Genomic DNA, 20,485 nt, shown 5'->3' with positions numbered 1-20,485 from the left:
TTGCAGGGGTGAGTAGCGTGGGTCTGGCCTGGGTTTGCGGGATTACCCTGGGGCGGCCCTTGCTGGCGTCCTCTCTTTATCAGTGTGTGTGATTGTCAATACCGCTCATCTCCTGAGCGAGGACCCACGACGGGCCAGGCTGCCTCTGTCAAAGGCTTCACCCAGCCCATTGGGTCCTCACAAGGGACTCCAGGGGCCAAGTGTCAGACCCCTTTAATGGCGCAGAAACTAATGCCGAGAAGCGTAAGAGGCTTGTCTCTAAAGTCATACAGTTATTGAGCAGCTGCAAATCCAAAGCCACTCCTGATGAGACCACAGTCCAGGCTGGGGCAGCACAAGGGGTGTGATGTTGCTACCTTTGTCACTGTTGTGGTTCCCAAATAATAACTAGCATTTTGAAAAAGATTTTATTGATTTATTGCTAGAGAAAGAGGAAGAGAGAGTCAAAAAGAGGGAGAGAAACATCGATGTGAGAGAGAAACATCGATCGGCCACCTCTTGTACACGCCTCAACCAGGGACAAAACCCGAAATCCTGGCATGTTCCCTGACCGGGAATCGAACCAGCGACATTTTGGTGTAAGGGACAGTGCCCAAGAAACTGAGCCACACAAATCAGGACAATAACTAGCATTTCTTAAACTTATGTAAACACGCCAGACCATGGGTAAGCAGCTTCGTGAATGTCCCCCATTCAATTCCAGCAATCTAAGTAGTTGTTCAAAGCTCTGTCAATCAAGCTGAGACTAATAACTGAGGCATGGGCAAATGCTTTCGCTCATTTCCACACCTGTAGGAGGAGCATCTTTGTCCCAGGGGAAGGGGTATAAAGCATTTTGAATAGTGCATGAGTGCATAGTAAGTGCTTTTAAAATGTCAGCTATTTCAACCCCATTTTAAAGATGTGACAGGAAAACTCAGTCACTGAGCAAACTCACAGAGGTGGGTTGGAACCACCAAATCCAAGGCTCGGCTCATCACCTACCTGCCCGGGGTCTCTCTCCCAGGGTGGCTGGGACCATGTAGTGAGCACATGTTTCAGAGTGCTTGGTGCTGTCCCTGTGGCACTGTCACTGCCCCTGGGGGGTCTCCACAATGGTGTGGACACCCCAGGCAGAGGGCTCAGCTGTCCCTGCAGCCTCCTCCGTGGTCCCTCCTGCTAGAATTGAGAGGCTGGCCTGCAGCTTGCTGGCCACCCAGGCTGAGCACACCTTGGCCAGCTGCTCCTGGGAGCCCTGAGCTTCGCCTCGGCTTTCCCTTGGAGGCACAGGGTGGGGCACAGGGGAAACCTCCTCTACCAAGCTGGGGGCTGCCAGAGCCCCTGCCCACCCTTAAAACGGGCTTTCCCACCCTGCACCAGCTGTGCCGGCACCCTTTTTGCCTCTAGAGGGGCAGGACAGGAAGTGGGGCAATGCCAGGACCAATTAAATCTGCCAGAGGAATTAAGGTCAGCAGGGTGCAATTATGCCTGTTGGATTTAACAAGGCCAGAGGGAAGGTATCTCCAGCCAGAGTTCACGGCTCCTTAGGCCTCTTGCCCTGGATGGCTCTGCACTCCAGAAGCCTGGGCTTTCAGACTCACCCATTCCTGGGATTTCCTTGGGAGTGGAGGGGTTAACTCCAGGCGGGCACTGCTTCCTTGGCTCCTAGGAGGAAATCGACCCAGCCAAGATGCTTTTAAAAGGACCTGCTCAGAGGAGACATTTCCCAGCCTCACCCTGCTCGGCTGTGATGGAAAATTTAGGGAGTTGAGCAACGACCTTCTGACTCTCAGGAGAGCAGCCAAGTCCCCGCACAGCTTCCCTCTGGTCCTGGTATGGGAGCCGCTCAGGGCTGTTTTCTCCCGCCCTCTCCCACCTGGGGCCCCTGTTTTCTCCTGCCCTCTCCCACCCAGGGCCCCTGAGCCCCGGGCTCTGGCACTGCCTCTCAGGCCTCTGGACAAGCTCTAGGTAAGTTAGGTAAGGCTGCTGTCCTTACAGAGGACCCTCTCTCCTTCCCCTCAAGGCTGTAGGGCCAACTGGACATTGGGAGCTCAGATGGTACGCTGTGCCACCCCAGAATTGCAGCGTGTCATTGCAAAGATTATTTGCTGAATGTGTTACTCTCTGGCAAGGACTAAACTGGTCACTTTGGAGACAGAGAGATGGAGTTGGGGAAAAGCTAGAGCATCATCACATCGTGCATTTTAGGTGGGAAAGACTGCCAAATCATTCATGAATTTGGGATTGTTTTATTACAAATATTTATAGAGAGTGTCTGGCGGAGTAGAAATATGCATATGAACAGGTGTGGTGCACAATTTTTACTCTTTGGTTTTTGTAAGATTTTCTGGACTGACCATTTGTAACTGAGCAGATTAACAAATAATTCAAAACATATCAATATGGACTCATATTTCTACAATTCAAGGCAGAAAATGGGAGGAGCTTCACGTGAGCTATCACACCCTGTGGGGTTTCAGAGGAGGAATCTCGGGACTGTGATCAGCGTGGCTTTCTCAGCCACAGGCCTGGTCAGCGCAGGCTTTCTCAGCGCCCAGGCCCCAGAAGCGGCTTCCAATAGATCCCCTGCACCCTTGCTGGGTGGCTCAGTTGGAGCATCTGTTCACCAAAAGGTTGAGGGTTCGATCCCCGGTCAGGACATGTAACTAATTTGCAGGTTTGATCCCTGGTCGGGTGTGTTCAGAAGGCAACTGATTGATGTTTCTCTTTCTCTCTCCCTTCTTCTCCCTAAAATCAATAAATATAACCTCGGGTGAGGATAGAAAAAAAAGAAGCAGCCTCCTCGAATACGTCTTGGTCCGCACATTTCAGGCGGTTTTCATGCACACCCAAGTTTGAGGAGGGGCCCCACATCAGGGGACCAGCTTTGAGGCACCCGCGGGAGCATCCCACCCATGCAGCCCGTGGAGATCCCATGATGCACGTCCCTCTCAAGCCCTCTGGGCTGTGCTCCTCAAGGCTGATGCACGCGGGGATGCCTGGAGAGTGGTCACAGCTCCGGAAGCCTGAGCCCCTCCCGAGCTCAGGCCAGTGGAGTGAGAACCCTCAACGGTAGAACCCAGGCTCAGGATACTTCTTCACCTCTCCCCAGAAGACTCCACTATGCAGTCAGGGTCCAGGGCCACTGCTCTGCAGCTGCCCCAGGGCGGAGACATCTCCCCATCTCCCTGGAATGCCCCTGAGTAAAGCAGCGTACACGGGTGGGGCTCCATTCTGACGTGTTGTACCGACTATGCACGCTGTCCCGGTATCTGGGGCTCCCGGGACGCAGATGCCCGCTCAGAACACACAGAGACCGTGTCAGTGGATTCTGCCCCCTGTACGAAACATGCTGCTGTGAACAGGAACAGCCGCTCCTATCTGTCCTGCATTTACCATGTGCTAGACACAGTAACCCCTTCGATCTTCACACGCAACCTTATGAGGTAGACACTGTTATTACTCCCATTTCCGAGAGGAAACTGAAGCACAGAGGGGTAACTTGCCCAGGATTTGAGAGAGAGGATTCCTGTGGGGCTGGGATTTAAACCCAAGCCGTCCGGCTCAGAGTCCTCACCCTTACTACTCCACACCACAAAGTAAACGTCAGCTGGAAAATAAGTTTGTGAGAGAAGATGACTACATCACCAGTCTGGAAGCCCCAGGGCCTGGCATTCAGTAGGTGCTCCATAAATGCTGACAAATAAATGCTCCTACTTTGACAGGGCCCCGGAACCATGGGCACCCAGACCAGCTTCTCCTTAGCTGTCTCCCTCTCCCCCATCTCAGCCCAACTTCTCTGCGGCATAAACAGCAAAGCCAGAAATAGCCAGCTAATGACGTCAGAGGAGCAAGGTCATCTGAAAACTGACCACAGCCACTGGACACCTCCCGAAAGGATTGAGTAGCAGGAGGGTACCCCAGGCTGTTGCAGCTGTTCCAAGAACAGGAGACACCCCAGGAGCAGACTCGGAAACACCCCCTCAGGAAGGCAGCCCTGGTGGGGTCGGGGGCCAAACAGAAGTACATGTAAGAGTAGAAGCAAGACCCACGAGGAGACCTGGTGGTTGAGAGTAACTGGGCTTTGTCTGCCCCAGAAGTCCCTCCTGTCACTCGATCCCAGGAAATGACTCCAAAAGTGGGGAATGTGTTTTGTCCCCGGGGGGCAGAGGCCAGCTCCCCCGCCCACCCCGGTGCTATTTATAAAACTGAGGTCCATTTGCTAAACTGAGTTGTAGGAACCAGGGGTGCACGGCAAGCTCTGAGCGGCTGCTGGGAGAAGAGGGCCTGTGCGGGTGCCGAGGGTGTCCAAATAAAGGATGAGTGGGCCGGGCGAAGCACCTTCCAGCGGTCGGCGCTTGGCACGCCGGCCACCTTGGCTAGCACTTAGGCCTGCTGAGGCCTGTGACTTAATTGACTGGCAGCCACCACATCCCTGACAGGAACCCAAGCATCCGGAAAGGTCTGAGGCGATGCCTGCCGTGTGAAATTGAGGAGAGGACCTGCCTCCCAGCCTCTGGGAAGCGTAGCTGGAGGTTCCACAGCAAGGTCAGGAGTTCAGGGCCAGCCCCAGCCCAAACTTCACGAGCGAGACACGTGCTCCCAGGTCTGATGTTGCTGGTCCTGGAGGGTGACAAGCTCTTCTTTGCCCGGTGGTCTTCGATCAAAGGTCGCTCGATTCTACAAAGAGCCAGGAGAGTACAGGGTCTCCCCGGTGGCCTTCTCCCTGAGGAGTCTTTCTGCTCTTGTCACTGGCTTGTTAACGAGCAGCCGTGGCCCTGTCCTGTTAGATTGCTAGTTTCGGGTAAAAAGCAGGGATTTCTGGCAATCCCTAATGACAAAGCCTGCAGCTGGCTGCACTCAAGGGACGCCACAGATGTGGGGGACAGGGCACTTGGGGACAGGGAGACCTGGATCCGAATTCTGACTCTGCCACTTACTAGCATTGTGAACTTCCGGAAAATAACTTAAACTCTGAGCCTCGGTTTCCTTATCTGTCATATGACTTTTGGGAAGGACACACGGAGAAGCATTCTTCCCTCCATCTTTATGCTGGTCACAGAGTCTCGGTTAAGGACTCTGCAAAAGGAGATAAAGGCCTACTCGGCAAACTCAGCATCTCTCCTGGCTGATGTGCACAAAGGCACTCCCCAGGGAACTCCAGAGGGGAGAGGTGTCGCCCTCTAGACTGGCTCTTGCTTGGCCCGGGCACTGAAGGTCACGGGGGAGAACCGCTGCTGGCTCCCTGCCCAGAGAGACCTTCGAGCTGGGAGCCCTGCAGGGCCCTCTCCTGGCACAGTGGTCCTCACGCTTGGGCGTGCACTGCGAACCCCGGAGGGCTTGTTAACACGCACATTGCTGCCTGAGTGCCTGACTCAGGGGGTCCGGAGTGGGGCTAGGGAACTGGCATTTCTAGTTCCGGTGATGCTAGTCTGCCGGTCCCCAGGCCACACTCTGAGGACAGCTGTCCCTGAGACAAGTCCCCAGCCCCAGTTGCCAAATGTCCAGCCTGCCGACCCCCACCTGGTCTCGCGAGGCCTCTGGGTGCCCAGGAGGGTTTGGGCACTTGTTGAGGAAAACACAAATGGCAGACGCCACTGTCAGCACAGCTGGTGTTTCCTGAGAGCGAGGCGCACAGAAAGTTAAGCTGTTCGGTGAGAGGGGGCGCTAGTGGCAGCTCCTCCCCACTGCTGACCAACTGCTTTCTCTGTTGCTTCCTGCATTCGTCTTCTATTCCGAAGTGACAAATGGTTGAGAGAAAACGGTTAATGAGCAGATAAGACCAGCGAGCCTGTGGTGTAGACACTGAGCTCCAGTCATTAAGAATGAGATTTCTTTTTTCTTTTTTTAAAGATTTTATTTATTTATTTATTTATTTATTTATAGAGGGGAAGGAGAGGGAGAGAAACATCAATGTATGGTTGCCTTTCGTGCATCCCCTGCTGGGAGTTGGCCTGCAGGGAACCAGCCTGCAACCCAGGCATGTGCCCTGACTGGGAATCAAACCCCGATCCTCTGGTTCGCAGGCCCGCGCTCAATCCACTGAGCTACACCAGCCAGGGCAAGAATGAGATTTCTACAAGCCCAGTTCAAACCCCGTGCCTTTCTTGCACGAACTCCCACGCAGCCTCATCCCTGAGAAGTCTCCCTGCTCCTTTAGCTGGCTGTCATACATGGCGCCTGTGGCTCTGTCCTGTTAGGCTGTGAGCTTTGAGTAAATAGCAGGGGGTTCTGGCAACCCCTGGTGACACATACCCACGGACAATTACTAGCGAATACACGGCTGAGTCACACTGCCCGACAGGCACAAGTGAGTGTCCAACACGATAGTCGTCGCTGCTGCCCAGAGTACAGCTGGGTCCTGCTGAAGCTGGGAGCAGATCATAATGCGCAGGGCTGGAGGGAAGTCCTTCCCGGAAACATCATCACAACTTCTAAGACGAGGAGATTGAGGCACAGGGAATTCAAATGACCTGCCCAAGGTCACCAAGCCAGAAAGCACTCTTGCAATTCCTGATCTAGGGATCATCCCTCCAACTCATCTCGTTTTTCCTGAACCCTGCGACACTTGTCCTCAAATGAGCAAAGGCCCTGTGACCACGAACACTGTACGACTGAACCGCCGTGGGGAGAAACAGAGGGACAGCCAGGCAGGGCATCTGTGTGACTGGGGTGTCCTTTGGCTGCTTCCAACAACAGGAGAACCGCCATTGGCTAACTTCACACCTTGAAGTCACCAAGGATGGGAGGGACTTCGAGCAACTGTCTGTAAGAATTCGCTGAACATTCTGTGCAGTCTTTAACCAGTTCCAAGGTCAAGAGAAACAGCAGAAAATATGTGTGTGTGTCAGAGGACATTATTCAGGGATTAGTCCCCTGGAGTGATTTGGAAGAGATTTCCGCTTCCAGAATAACCCTTGGAAAGTCCTCAACAAGATGGCAAACCAGTCTCTAACATACTTTGCTGAAGTTCAAATGAAACTCCAGGGGCCAGAGAGTTTACCAGAAGTGCCCTCTTGTAGCTGGTTATGGAAAAAATATTAACACAAAAGTGGGGCTGGTGTAGTGAAAACAAGTTGCCAAAAAAAAAAAAATCTGAAAGGAGCCTTATCAATCTAGTTCAATCTCCTTGCTTGACAGATGTGGAAACTAAGGTCCAGAAACGGGAAATGACTCGTTAGAACACTATGTCAGTGAGAGGTGAGATCCTATTCCTGCTCCTATTCTTCCCCAAGACACGAAGCGCCCCAAGCTAATGTCAGGAAAAAGGGCGTTCTTCCAAGTCTGCCTCGAAGGCTTAGAGATAACACCCCACTGTGTCTGAGACGCAGCATTCCGAGACTCGAACCCAACTAGCATCCTCTCCAGAGAGGCTCTGCGAAATGCCAATAAACGCTTCGTGGGGCACGAGCGCCAGTAACATCGCTGGCACGTCAGCCAAAGGGAACTTTCCACTTTGCAAAGGGGTGTGCCAGAACAATGATGCCATTAACTATGCTTTGGGGAGGGGATCCTATTTCCTTTTAATATTTTATTTTCAAAGTTTAACTAAGTGCTTGGAAACAGTCATTTAAAGTTGAGACAGACATGATACATTAGAGGGAAGCAAATAAAGACAAATCGGTCCTATAAATAGAGTCTAAACAAATCCTTTGCAAAACAAGCATTTTCAACGGAGAGAAGCAAACTCAAAACAATGGAACGTATGCGGCTGTTAAAATTGGTATTTACAAAGTATGCAGTAATATAAAAAATATTTGAGTTACTGCTATGCTAAGTTTAAAAAAAGCAGAATACAAACTATATATAAACACCTACAATGCAGAAAAACAGACTAAAGTTTTACATGAGGGGAAAAAAGAGATTAAACAAAGAAACACCAGTGTTCAAGGTGGGTGATGGGAGCATGGATTTTTCTTCTTTTTCCTATTACCAGGCATATTCCAAATTGTATCCAATTAACAGGAAACCCCAATTTAAAAACTGAAAATAGCAACACTGTGAGATTTTTGCACAGGGCAAATTTAAAGTCACTTCCTAGTGACTTAGTGACACGAGTGCCCGTAAGGGACAGTCAGTGTTGGCCAGAGACGTCATCTCTCCTTACCACCACACAAGCCTGAACAACGCTGCCCAAACTGCTTTTCACAGCACGAGTTACGACCAGACTATTCAGTGTCTTGACCGATGGCAAACGACGCCTCCCACCTTTGCTCTTGAAAGACCTGAGAAAATCCCACTGGTGCCCAAACAAGCTGGACCACGGCACCCGGCTACCCACGCTGGCCCATCCGCACACCTGCCCGTGAGGCTCTGGGATACCAGTCCCATCACTACGTGGGGCTCGGCAGATCAGACACATCCAATTTTATTTCCTTTCTAATAAAAGTTTAAAGAAAGGGGAGAGGGCAACTGATATGCTAAAGTTAGGCTTCGTCTGGCGAAATAGTTCCTAAATAAAATCTAGTCTTTTCCTAACCCTCAGCCCTTTACCTCTGCCCCTACAACTGTGGTTTCTGCGAGTGAAGTCTGCGTTTGTCAAGCCCTTTCAGGAAGCTGACACCTTCGGCACATAAAAGCCAGGCTCTGGCCTCAGCCCAGCCTCTTACTCTCCGGCATGAGAATAGCAAATATCACCAGACATTTTCGATGTGGGAAACATTCCGTATAGGACTAGAAAAGAGTGGGTATGCAAGAAGACTAAGGCAACTAGGAAAAAGCATGCTTTTGTCCCTCAGCTTCTTTTTTTGTAGCAACTATATTGGCTTCAGCTGGATAACAAATTGTCCTGGAATTCTTGGCGCCAGAGCAAACATGTCAGCTCCCTGGTTACGCCTTCGTCACCGCTCAAAGCACCACACACAATTTACCCTCCCTGCTCCTTCCATAGGCCTGGGCTTGACCCGTCTCCAGGAAACTTTATATGTTGTCTAAACTGACCATCCAGGCAGGCTGCAGGGCAGATGGCAGCCCAGGATTCCAAATGCTGACCAACGCCTACCTGGAGCCACACCACCAGGCTGTAACTCAGCCTGTCTGTGCAGAAATCGGAGCCCCGCTGCGTGGCTAATGGCTTTTTTAACTGCTACTCTCAGCAATGAGGAACTTCCCCGGGAGGCGATATTCAGAAGGGAAGTGGAAAGCAAGCAATGTCAAGATTTACCTAAAGGGATACACACGTTTGACCAGATAGCAAACCGGCAAGCCCTCAAGGCTCAGCTAAGCTGGGAGCTAAAAGCCCGGTGCTGCTGACCCGCCCTCAAGTCCTTGGACCTGAGGTCACTAGCCCGGGACAACGTGTGGAGGAACAAGACCCCACTACAGATCTGCTTCCATGTCACTAGATTCTCCTAAGAGGCTTCAGACTTCAGTTGGGAAGCCAGCCAGGACAGGCCCAAGGTGGCAGCCTGACCACGTCATTCAATGCGGACCATGAGAAGAGTGAGGTACAGAATGTAGAAAATGACACTATCTGTGCAGAAGAGGAGGGAAGGGGTAGAAATTATACATGCAGAAGCCATCTCTGCATGAAAACACACCTGGCAGCAATGTGAGGGGAGGGGAGGGGAGGGGAGGGGAGGGGAGCTGGAGGAAGAAGTGGGAGGCTTTACCTTGGCAGCTTTTGAATTTCGAACCATGTGGGGATGCATAACCTTTCAAAGAACAAATTAAAATTGAAATGCAGAATGCTATAATCATTTTGTTGTAAAAAGACAAATGTTCTATAAATCTGTGTATACATAAAAATACCTTCTGGAAGAATGCACGACTGTTAACTGTGGGTCTCTCCTGGGGAATGGGAATAGAGGAAGTTAAGAGATGTTTGCGTTTTGTTCTACATAATCGGTATTATTTTGTTTCCAAAAGGCAGTATTACTTTCGTGATTTTTACTTAAAAAGAAACATCTTTAAGAACTGCAACCTCACCCCCAACAAGAATCTCCCTGTGCACTTGTTCCACCCGACTCACGTTGCTCAGTCACATCCCATCCTGTTTCACAAGTGCTCGCGTACAGGCCTCATCTCTGTTAACTGATGGGGTGACTGCAGCCGCTGCCTGTCTGCCACCCAAGCTCCACTTCCCAGGGACAAGCTCTGTGGGAAACAGCCAGCAAGCACTAAAACAGTAGTCAAGGTGGCAACAAAGCAATTAAATTACCCGAGAACCAAACAATCAACTAGAGTAAGGGGGGTACGATGATCTTCTAAGTGTTTAAATTAGCTCAGGACCATTAGCAAAGGGAAACCTTGACCAAGTCAAAACAAAATGGAAAACAGAGGCCTTCCCAGAAAGCGTGGGAATTCCAACAATGCGCATAAGCTAGGAACTTTGTGAAATTACCAAGCGAAGTGTGAGGGCCAGATTTCTCAGAATTCGGTCAATCCCTATTGGCCAGGTTCTTGGTTTAGAAAACCTGCAGAGCGGCCTCCAAGCGTTGAGAGACTCCTTCCAGGGCACGGCCTGAACAGATAGAGCTTAACTCCTCTGCAAAGTGAGGGTGGGGAGCTGGGAGTTTCAGGGGACCTGGGAGGCTGTGCCAGAAAAGTGAAGGCCATGTGAGAGCCCAGAGAGAACTCGATACTACAGATTGGGCTCAGGAAAAACAGGGGGCCCCTGGGAACCCGAGAAATTCTGGGAAGAGGCAATGGATAGCTGCATCTCAATTTCCAGCTATTTGCTCTGCTAAATGACCATCATGTATAACCACTCCGACACGGGTGTGTTTGGAGAAGGTAATCCAGAGTGAAGCAAAGGGATGAAGGGACCCCATGAGTCCGTGATTCTCAATAATGCTCTTTCCAAACCCCTCCACGCGGGGGCCAGATTTATTCTCCTACCGGAAACAAGCAAAAACAAAAAACGGACAGTGGAAAAAACGATACCAGATGGAAATATGAGCAATATCAACCTGTTAGAAGGGGAGGGCTGGTATAGGCAGGGAGAAAAGCAACACAGGAGAGATCAAATGAACAGAAAGTGAAAAACCAAAGCAAAAGGCCACCAGAAAAAAAAGAAAAACGAAGCCCCTCAGAGAATCCACAAGAGATATGAGGCCCGGGGTTGAAACAGCTTTCTCACAGGACAAGGGGTGGAGAACTGTTTCTGGTGGATTGGTGGATACCTGGGTGCCCTCCTCAACTCCTCTCTCTCACTCACTTTCCACATCCAATCTGTCAGCAAGTGCTGCCGGTTACAACTTCCAAATACGTTCAGAATCCCACCGTTTCTCACCCTCCGCAGCTACCACACCGCCCGAGCCACACCCAGCTCGCAGACCACAGAAGCACCTCTGCGGCCTCCATTTCCCACCTCCCACCCTGGCTCCCGCCCTCCTCCGTTCTCCACACAGGAGTTGGGGAAATGTTTATCCCCTGACGGATCAGGATGGTTCCTTGCTTATTACCTGTCTCCCCCATAAAACCTAAGCTCAATGAAGACAAGGCCTTCTATTTTTGTTCACTGCTGTATTCCCAGACTAGCACAATGCCAAGTTACATAATGTCGGCACCAAAGTATTTAAGTGAACTACATATGTAGTTACGGAGCTGTACACCACACACATCCAAGCAGTGAAGAAAGGAACTGTATTTTGCATCAGTTTGTGGGCCTTCAGGAGGCCCGGGGATCTGCAAGTCATGTCTCGGCTAAATCTACAATGGCTTGTACATGATGCTCACTGAATGAATAAACAAAAGGAATATAAACCAGGTTTAATATTACCCATGGGGCATAGGACTTGGTCCGGGCAGAGTGACTGGTACAGAGCAGAGCTCATAAATAATGTCAAGTCTCAAAGAGAGTACATTCTTTAATACGGACCTAGAAGATGCTGTGCCAGCTACAAGAAATACAGAGATAACCGAGATAATTTTAGGTATCTGTGTCTGTACCGGTTCGTAAACAAGTCCAAGGACTTCAGCGATGTAGCTGCTATACCAGCTACACAGAAGAAACCCTGGGCAGGCGCGAAGGAGAAGCGGCCATCCTTATCTGGGGAGGTCAGATGATCAAGGAAAGGTTTATGGAAAACAATTTTTCTTGAGCTGAGTCTTATAAGGAAGAGTTCACCGGACGAGAAAAGGCATATTTAGGGGAGAAGGCGCAGTCGTGCGGAGGAAGAGCACACACACACTGCCTTCCGGGGGGCTCCCCGGGAGGAAGTCCACAAACACAGAAGGATACTCTGACATAAGACAGAAAAAAGTTGCAAAGCACTTTCCTACTACCCGAACCTACCTCTCAAAGTACCCTTTTCCCAAAAAAGACGTGACCTCCTCCAAAGGGGCCGGACAAATTTTAAGACATAAAATAACAAAACCAGGGAGGGGAAGACAGACGTATTTATTCTAGCCCGGGTCACTGCAGGACCTAACGGGTGCGCTGGGCGCTCCCCGTCACTATCAGCACGATGACAGGAGAGCGGGCCTAGACGGCAGCTCGGCCTGCAGCGCGCCGGGCACTCTGTGAGGGTCCCCACCAGCCCACAGTCTCCCCCCTCACCTGCAGCTCATGAGGCTTCCCCCACACAGCAAAGGGCCCCTTAACTCCAAATTTACCTTGTGGAGATTAGAGGAAAGAATCTGATATACTGATTGTTCCTCGTTGAAGCCGTAAGTTAAATCCTATCTCAATATTTAACTGTCTTTATTTTCTGATTTAAAATAGAAAAAAAGGGGGGGCAGTTAGGGAAGGGACAAGAGAAATTACACTGTGCTGATATAAAGACTTTCCATTCTAGGCAAAGTGAAAACCCATTTTAAAGGTCAAATGATGGGTCAAAGAAGTAAAGACATGGAGTCTGACCGACACACACTCGGGCTGAGTCTCATTATCAGCCTGAATAACGTAGGGTCACAGTTCTCAACACAGTCAGTCAGCAGCTGTTAGGCATGCTCTGTCAGGCATGGGTAGGTAACAGTCTGAAGAAATGGCTTCTCTCCGTGCCCCCGATGGGACAAAGGAAGACAGTTCCTGGTGCGATGGAAAATGCAGCTCCCTTCCCAGGCCGCGCCCACAGCTCGAGGCTGAGTTCAGCAGTGGAACCGAGTGGAGAAGTTGGGAGACACAGGCACGGTCAGAGGCCGCTCACTTGACTTGATCTCCACGCTCGGGTATTTGCGTATCGGGTTTGCCTTGTGCACCTGCAAAGTAAGGGAAACAAAGTTAACACTGATAAGGATGTTAGAAAACTGCTATGGTTTTTTCCCCTCCTTGAGAAAATGTTTGCACAGTTTTACAGATCCCATCACATACTCAAAGAGGGGGAAAAAAGGCAACACAGTATAATGAAAAAGCATATGAGTTTAAGAGCCCAAGTTGGTTTCTATTCAGGTCTTGGGGATCCCTCAGCTTACACTCAGGAATATCACACCTATCTCCAGCTTCGGCATTATTACTAGGGTGTAATAAGGGTGCACTCAATTTCAGCAGAAAAGAGATGCGTGTTAAGAATTGGCTAGAGTACAGTCTCGAGCTCAATGAGTCTTAATATTAAACAAAAGCACAGACAAAAAACAAAACCCCAAAACAATAGCTAGGGAGGGTTGCTGGGAGAATGCCTGGTCCCATCCATCCTGCGGGGCCGGGCTCAGAGAGAGCTGACCAGCACTGGCAGAACCGCGCTCTCAGCCTACCCTGAGCCTAGCTGTAAGAAACAGCTCCTCCAAATGTTGAAGAAAAATCAAAGAAATGGGGGGTAGAAAAAGGTTTGGTTTCCTGAGTGTATCTGGAGTGGGGATTGTATTGGTTTTTTTCCCATTCAATCAGAAAGTAACTTGGATTTTGCTGAGAAGCTAGTCCCTGTAACAGTTTGTCCTGAGAGCCTTCCAGCAGCCAGTCACCTCTGCAAACCGCTGTATTAGCTGTTGGCTTGGCATTTTTAGACAAAACCTCACCAACTCATGTATTTCTATATTCTCTCTTTATTAATCATATGAGGTTCCATCTAAAACCGTCCTTGTCCTCACTGGTGCAGTTAATGTGGCTTGCTGCACTCGCAGAGAAAGGGTCCTCTAATGAGGACCCAGCTTTCTTTTGGATAACTAATATTTAAATGGTGATGCTGGTATGAGCAGAGTCACATGGACCAACATGCACTGTGACGCCAAGGAACCTGAGTCAGGTATTAAGAGGAAAATGAAAACAGTTACTGCTCAATTCTCATGTCCTCCCCTAATTATTTATTTTTATCTAATTGTAAAATACATTGGTTTTCGTACCAATGAATGGTCTTAAGGAAACCTTAAGGAAACAGTAAGCTAAATAGTGCATCCTTGTGCGCCTTATGATTTCCCCCTTATGAAGACCCTTGGAAGTAACTCTGTCTGAATTCAATACCAAGGAGAAATGCATTATTTTTAAACAGCTGGCTTGTTTTTATCTGATGAACACTGTAAGTTTTGTAACCGACAGGCCGGTCCCTCTAAAAAGGGCCAGAATGACGACTCAAACTAGCAGATACGTGGACCACAATGCACACATCTTAAGCCTGGTTCGCATCTCCGCTTTGTCACCACCCTCGGTGTGTGGGATTCCCTGCCCCCACTTCTCTCTGATGTGTCCGTGTGGCCACCTTGGACCCTCTCTGGACCAAGATGAAGTGCAGATAAAACAGAACAGGCACAACTGTGGGTTAGCCAGCACTCCTGCTGCCCGTTACCAGTTCTTTCCGGAGCCTGGCCAGCTCCTTCCTCTGCTGCTCTTCCTCCTGCTGCCGGACCTCCTCCAGCTGCTGCGCCCGCTGGGCTTCTGCCTCAGCCATTTTCTTCTCCAGCTCCTGCCGCTCCTTGGCTCTCTTCTCAGTGGCCAGCTGAAAAGGTTCCTGAACTAGAGAACCAGAAAGGCCCTCTGAGTACAGAAACAGAGAGAACATTGGTACAGGGCTTGCATAAACCTGGCCCTTCGGCTCTAGCAAGGGGCACAGACACGCATGGCAAGAGAAGAGCTGAGCACTAAGGAAGTCTTGTTTCAAGAAAGGTGGAGTCAATGACACACAGAAAGTCTCAGAATTTTCAAACTTGGAAGGGCCCCTGGAAATGAAAACAATTAGGAGAAAAGCAAAACCCATGAAGGTCAAGCAGCTTGCTCAAAGCCACACAGTGATTGTGAGATAGAGATGTAGAACCCATTCCTGACATCCTGCCCAGTGCTTAAAGAACCAAATGTTCCGTAGCCAAGGCCTGCTTCGGAGTGAACTCCAGGAAGAGTCCCGACCCTCCCTCCCTCCCTCACTGGTTACTCTTCAGGTGGGTAAAGCCTTAACTGTCACTGGAATGCCAGCGGCCTTTGCCCAGGCTCCTGCTCTATGAATCTGGCCCCAACACATTCTGCCACTCCACACAGCTGCTGGGTTCAACAAAAGGAAAAAAACCCGCTCCAGGGGAAGATACACTAGATCCTCTACCAGCAGATGCTGCTGGCTGACAGAGCACTGCACTGCCACACCGAGCCCCAGGTATCCCGCCGGGGAAGTCCGACAACGGTGCCCCAGCCCCGAGAGTACTCCTAACACTACCAGCTGTGGATTTCTTCTCTTTCTTGGGAACAAAGGGCTCCTGCGAGATGACGGTGTTTGGACGAGCCTTGAAACATGTTGCTTCCTTCTGTTGTCTCAGTTCTTCCTCCAGCTGTTAGGGAGAGAGTTTGTCAGACGGCTGGCTGTGACCACCTCCGTGACCCAAGTTCTACCGTTTCTAACTGCAGCACCCACAAGGACAGCAGACGATAGACCCTAATCCCCAGTTCAAACCCCTGGACAATGAGCAGAGCAGACTGACATCACTTAAACCCACAGAGAACTAGAAAGTATCTTTAAGATACAGCTGACCCTTGAAAAACCTGAGGATTAGGGCGCCAACCGCCCACACAGTTGAAAATCTTCATGGAACTTTCAATTCCTCCCAAACTTACCTCCTAATGGCATACTGTTGACTGGAAACCTCACTGATAACATAGTCAATTAACACATATTTTGTATGTTATACGTATTATATACTGTCCTTTACAATTAATTAAGCTAGAGAAAAGGAAATATTAAGAAAGGAAGAGAAAATACAGTTTTTACTGGAAAAAAAATCCAGGCATAAGTGGACCTGTGCAGTTCATACCCATGTTGTTCAAAAGTCAACTGTAATTTTAAGGCCTTAACAGTGCCCGCCCCCCCACCCCAAAGGTAGACATTATATATCCCCAGATGTGATCAGTTACAAAGTATTCTCCCTCCCAATCCCAAGAGAGAAACTAACCAGACTTCAGTTAAGGTCCCTGATGTGACTACTCATCTACAGGACACACAGTGATTGAGGAACACAGGGAACAGCACCGCGGTGCACAGTGACCCAAGCCCAGATCACAGGAAGCTACGGGACAGTCAACCCAGTTCATTCAAAGTGGGGAATGCAAACAGACACGCCTATAGACTAAAAGGGATTTAGAGATCTATCAAATGCTACATGTGGACCTTACCTGGATCTTGATTTGAACAGATCTTGATTTCAACAATTTTAAAAACTTTGAGAGATCTGGGGACATGTGAATGCTGACTACTTGTCACCATTGAGGGATTACTGTTAATGTTTTTGCTACAATGATAGTATTGTGGCTATGGTTTTCAAACCCTTATATTTTGAAGATACATACTGAAGTATTTTTTGATGAAATGAGGAGATACCTAGGATTTGCTTCAAAGTAATCATGCGTAGGTAGAAGTATCCAGTACAGAGATAAGTGGATAGAACTATAGATGAAGTAAAATTTTACATGCTTTGATCACTACAGAACCAGGTTATAGGTTCATGAAAGTTTGTTATACTATTCTACTTTTGTGTATGTCTGAAAAACTTAAAAAAGATTTTTTTATTATGGAAAATACCTCCCACGGACACTCTGTGTCATGGTCCTTGAAAGTGAGATTCACTAGCGCTTTCAAAGCGCCGCTCCTAAGTTTTCCCTGAAAACACACCGACAGGAGCCTACACTCAGTCACGTCAGCGAGCACATTTCTTGGGCTGCAAAGGGGTAACTTCCTACAAAAATTAGCCCAGAGCTCCTTTTGGACACAGTCCAAGATAAGTGACAATATAAAAATGCTGACAAACTTAGGAATTCAGGAAAAATCTTTTCCAGATAGGGCCAAATTAGATTCCAGTTAAACTAGCCAAAACCAATGAGTCGTTTTTAACTCCCTGTCTTCTATAAAGAGCAAACAGCACTCAAGGCTGACAAAACGGCATACCGTATGGAGAATCTGTTTTCACCATACTGCACCTACAATGCACCAAGAAAACAAACAAACATTGAATGAACAAGTCTAATGGATGAGATCTTAAACTCCTGATGCAAAAATGTCTACAGTTCTCACATTCTGGAGATGAGCACCTAGAGCCAAAGTCGGCACACTCAGCCAGCTTGCAACGTCCTTCTGCACAGCCCTGGAGCCCAGAGAGATGGCCACAATCTTGCAGAGTCGTAACACACACACACTACATGACAGAGATCATATGTGGCCAACGGGACCTAGAATATGTATTTACTACCTGTTTTTTTAATAGAAAAAGTTTGCTGACCCCTGATTTATAGTGGAGACTCTGAAATAATCCAATGTGTTAAGTTCCCAGATGAATTTCAATGTAGCGGGTCTGCCCACTCTAACAAATCGACGAACAAGTCACTGCCATCCTAGCTGCTCTGCCAAGGTCTCACCTGATGCTTCCAAGTCTGTGCCTTTATAGCACCTCTTTTATCAGTCTCCAAGCAGAAAGGCTCAATCTGGGTTGCATTCTTCACCTTCTTCTCTGGCAGGTTAACAGTGTCAAAATGAGGCAAAGGAAGTGCCTTGAACTTGGGTACCTGATAGAAAAGAAAGCATAAGATTTAAGATAAGGCCTTTCAGGCCAGGAAGCAATAGCTGCAGCAGAATATTTGGATGAATCTCAATGCAAAAGTAGGAAAGGCCAGTTTTAAAGCAGCATGATGTAGCAGAGAGAATAATGTGCTTAAAAGGAAACCTAGGTTTTCCTCCCAATAATAGGAGGGCAACATAAACATGGGCAAGTCACTTAACCTCCTTGTGCCAGAAAGGTTATTAAAATCACGTGCCCTCTTCACATTTCACAAAGGGATCGGAGGAAGTCAGTGATTTTGGAATTGCAAGTGCAACATGAAAGATGATCTTTGAGGAGTCAGAGAATAGTGTTGGCCATTTGTAGAAATGGAAACACCTACCTCCCCTTTCTGCAGTTCTTTTATTCTCTTTTCCTTCTGTAACTGATGTTCTTTGTCTCGAGAATCAAACGAGAAAGGGCATATTTCCACAGTTTTTGCTTCTGGGATATGGGGCTTAAAGGGCACCCCAAAATGTGGCACAGGTTGAGCTCTTATCACTACTGGTTCCTCTTCCTACAAGAAAAATTGCAGTTTAGAAATGGGACTGCTCACTCTTGCCTCCTCAGAATGTGTAGTCAGAGGACATTACAGGAGATAAGTCACCAATTAATGCAAGTCACTCGACCTCTCTGGTGTCTTCGTTTCCTTGTGTATCAAAGTCACTGACCAGTTCACAGGGCTGAGACCAATATGAAAGTATTTGATAGTATTTAATAAAGGACTAACACAACTACTCTTAAAGAATCTAAAGTCCTCCAGAGAAAGATTGTAAAAAGTAAAACGAAGAACAGAAAGTCCTAACCGAGCATCCATCTTGGCCTCCTCTGTGACCCACCCTCCATCTGGACCCACTAAACCATGTGACTGGGAGTCAGTGTGAAGCCAAACCCAGAATAGGACCGAGTAAGTTGTTTGGGTTCAAGCTGGTAACATAAGATTCCTGTGTATTTTAGTTTCAAATGGACCTATAAAAAGGCTTATGCTTGAGATCTGCTATAAAATTACCCCAACTCTTGATATTTATAGGTAAAATGGAGATGTAACAAGAAACTAGCCCGATCCGTGACAGTTTACAGATCCCAGTTTCAGGAACCATATCACACAGTCACCTTTGCAACCCTTGGGTTAAGGAAGATAGGGCAGGGTAAAAGGCAGCCGCGTGGTGTGGACCTGAACAGCCCCTCAGTGCACTGGCCAGGTAGCTCAGATGGTTAAGGGCGTCGTTCTGATACGCCAAGGTGGCAGGCTGGCTCTCCAGCCAGGGCACATACAAGCAACAAATGAATGTGTGAGTGGAACAACAAATAGGTGTTCTCTCTCCTCCCCCCCTAAAATCAATAAATTAAAAAAAAATTTTTAAAGCCCTCAGTGAATGGTAATAATAGTTCAGGCAAAACAGAGTACAGGGATCGGCGACTTTTGATCCACATTACAATGCTCCAATAAGTTGCAAACAGTTACCACCTCAAGACAGAACATTCATACCCTTTCCAACGACTTTGCTCTTGAAGGAGCAAAAGCGATGATCAAATGGTTAGGCCCACTGCTAAAGACAACCCTGGACAAGAATGACCGCCTTTGGACTCCACGGAGTTTGAAGAAAGAGTAATAATGCCTAGGTCGATCACGCAGAGAGACCCCCATCCCAAGGAATCACCTCATCATTGGTGGGCATTCGGATTCTGTTCTTCAATGCAAAGGCCGGGGACTTGGGCACAGTGATGGGAAGTACTTTCTTTTCCGGAACACCCTGGAAGGAGTAAGTAACTCAGTTAGACATCCCTGAACAAGCTCCACTAGTTAAGATTAAATCCCTTTCTTAAAGGGAAGTTCATACACCAGGAATGAAAAAGAAAAAAAAGCTAGTATTTCAGATTGTCATTATCTACCTAAGACAAGGCATGTCTGACCGGCAGCAGCAGGCCAAAGGCGGATTATTGTGGCGAATCATAAGCATATAGTTTGATTTGTATATTCAGTGAAAATAGAATTCATCAAGATCTTTTTTCCTGGTATTTATAGAAAACACTCACCACAACAGAAAATAAACTAATGCCAATATTTTGTTGTTTCTCTTCCTTCCTATAAAGGTAGAAATCACTCAAAAACAAAATAAAAATATAGTCTTCCCATAAGCATTTTCTGATTCTCATAGAATTTATACTCTATCATGAATCTGGCAATTAACAATAACTACAAACTGTTATGTCTTGGGCTGTTGTTTTGAATGAAGTGTATGACCAGACCGATTTAAAAAACCCTCTCACGTGCTGGTGCTGCCCCATCAGCCCTCTGTTCTGCCTCCGCCCTGACTGCACCGCCACACCACGGGCCGCACCACTGACTGCACCGCCACACCACGGGCTGCACCACTGACAGCACCGCCACACCACGGGCCGCACCACTGACGGCCTGTGCCAGTCGCCAGCCTTCTAATAGTCTGTTTGGCTTCTCATCTCATTCTTCCGATTCATCCTCTGTATACAGTCAGAATTATTTTTCTAAAACACATCTGATAATGTTACTTCCTCACTTAAAAATCCTTAAGGGCTCCTACCGCCTACCTACAACGGTATAATAAATGCCTTGGCATGAAATACAAGGCGCTTCATCAGCTGGTAG

The 20,485-nt window shown here is 48.4% G+C and overlaps 1 protein-coding gene across 3 annotated transcripts in view; it reads right to left on the bottom strand.

Annotated features, from left to right (window-relative positions):
• Positions 1-11,676: 11,676 nt before the first annotated feature.
• Positions 11,677-20,485, bottom strand: part of TPX2 (TPX2 microtubule nucleation factor) — a 45,344-nt gene continuing 36,535 nt past the window's right edge. For 2 of the 3 annotated variants that reach the window (XM_037043813.1, XM_037043815.1), the window contains 6 exons: positions 19,521-19,613; positions 18,203-18,376; positions 17,681-17,827; positions 15,495-15,606; positions 14,640-14,827; positions 11,677-13,122 (listed from right to left, as the gene is read on the bottom strand). In XM_037043813.1, coding sequence (XP_036899708.1) covers positions 13,012-13,122; positions 14,640-14,827; positions 15,495-15,606; positions 17,681-17,827; positions 18,203-18,376; positions 19,521-19,613 — 825 coding nt within the window. In that variant the 3' untranslated portion in view covers positions 11,677-13,011. The remainder of the gene's footprint in view (positions 13,123-14,639; positions 14,828-15,494; positions 15,607-17,680; positions 17,828-18,202; positions 18,377-19,520; positions 19,614-20,485) is intronic. The other variant, XM_037043814.1, reaches the window with a different exon arrangement.

The sequence above is a fragment of the Sturnira hondurensis genome, unplaced genomic scaffold (assembly GCF_014824575.4).
Source record: "Sturnira hondurensis isolate 20B ecotype Veracruz unplaced genomic scaffold, ASM1482457v3 Scaffold0004136, whole genome shotgun sequence".
Taxonomy (NCBI): domain Eukaryota; kingdom Metazoa; phylum Chordata; class Mammalia; order Chiroptera; family Phyllostomidae; genus Sturnira; species Sturnira hondurensis.
Note: the sequence above shows the minus strand (reverse complement) of the source record. Positions and strands in the feature narration are given on the sequence as shown.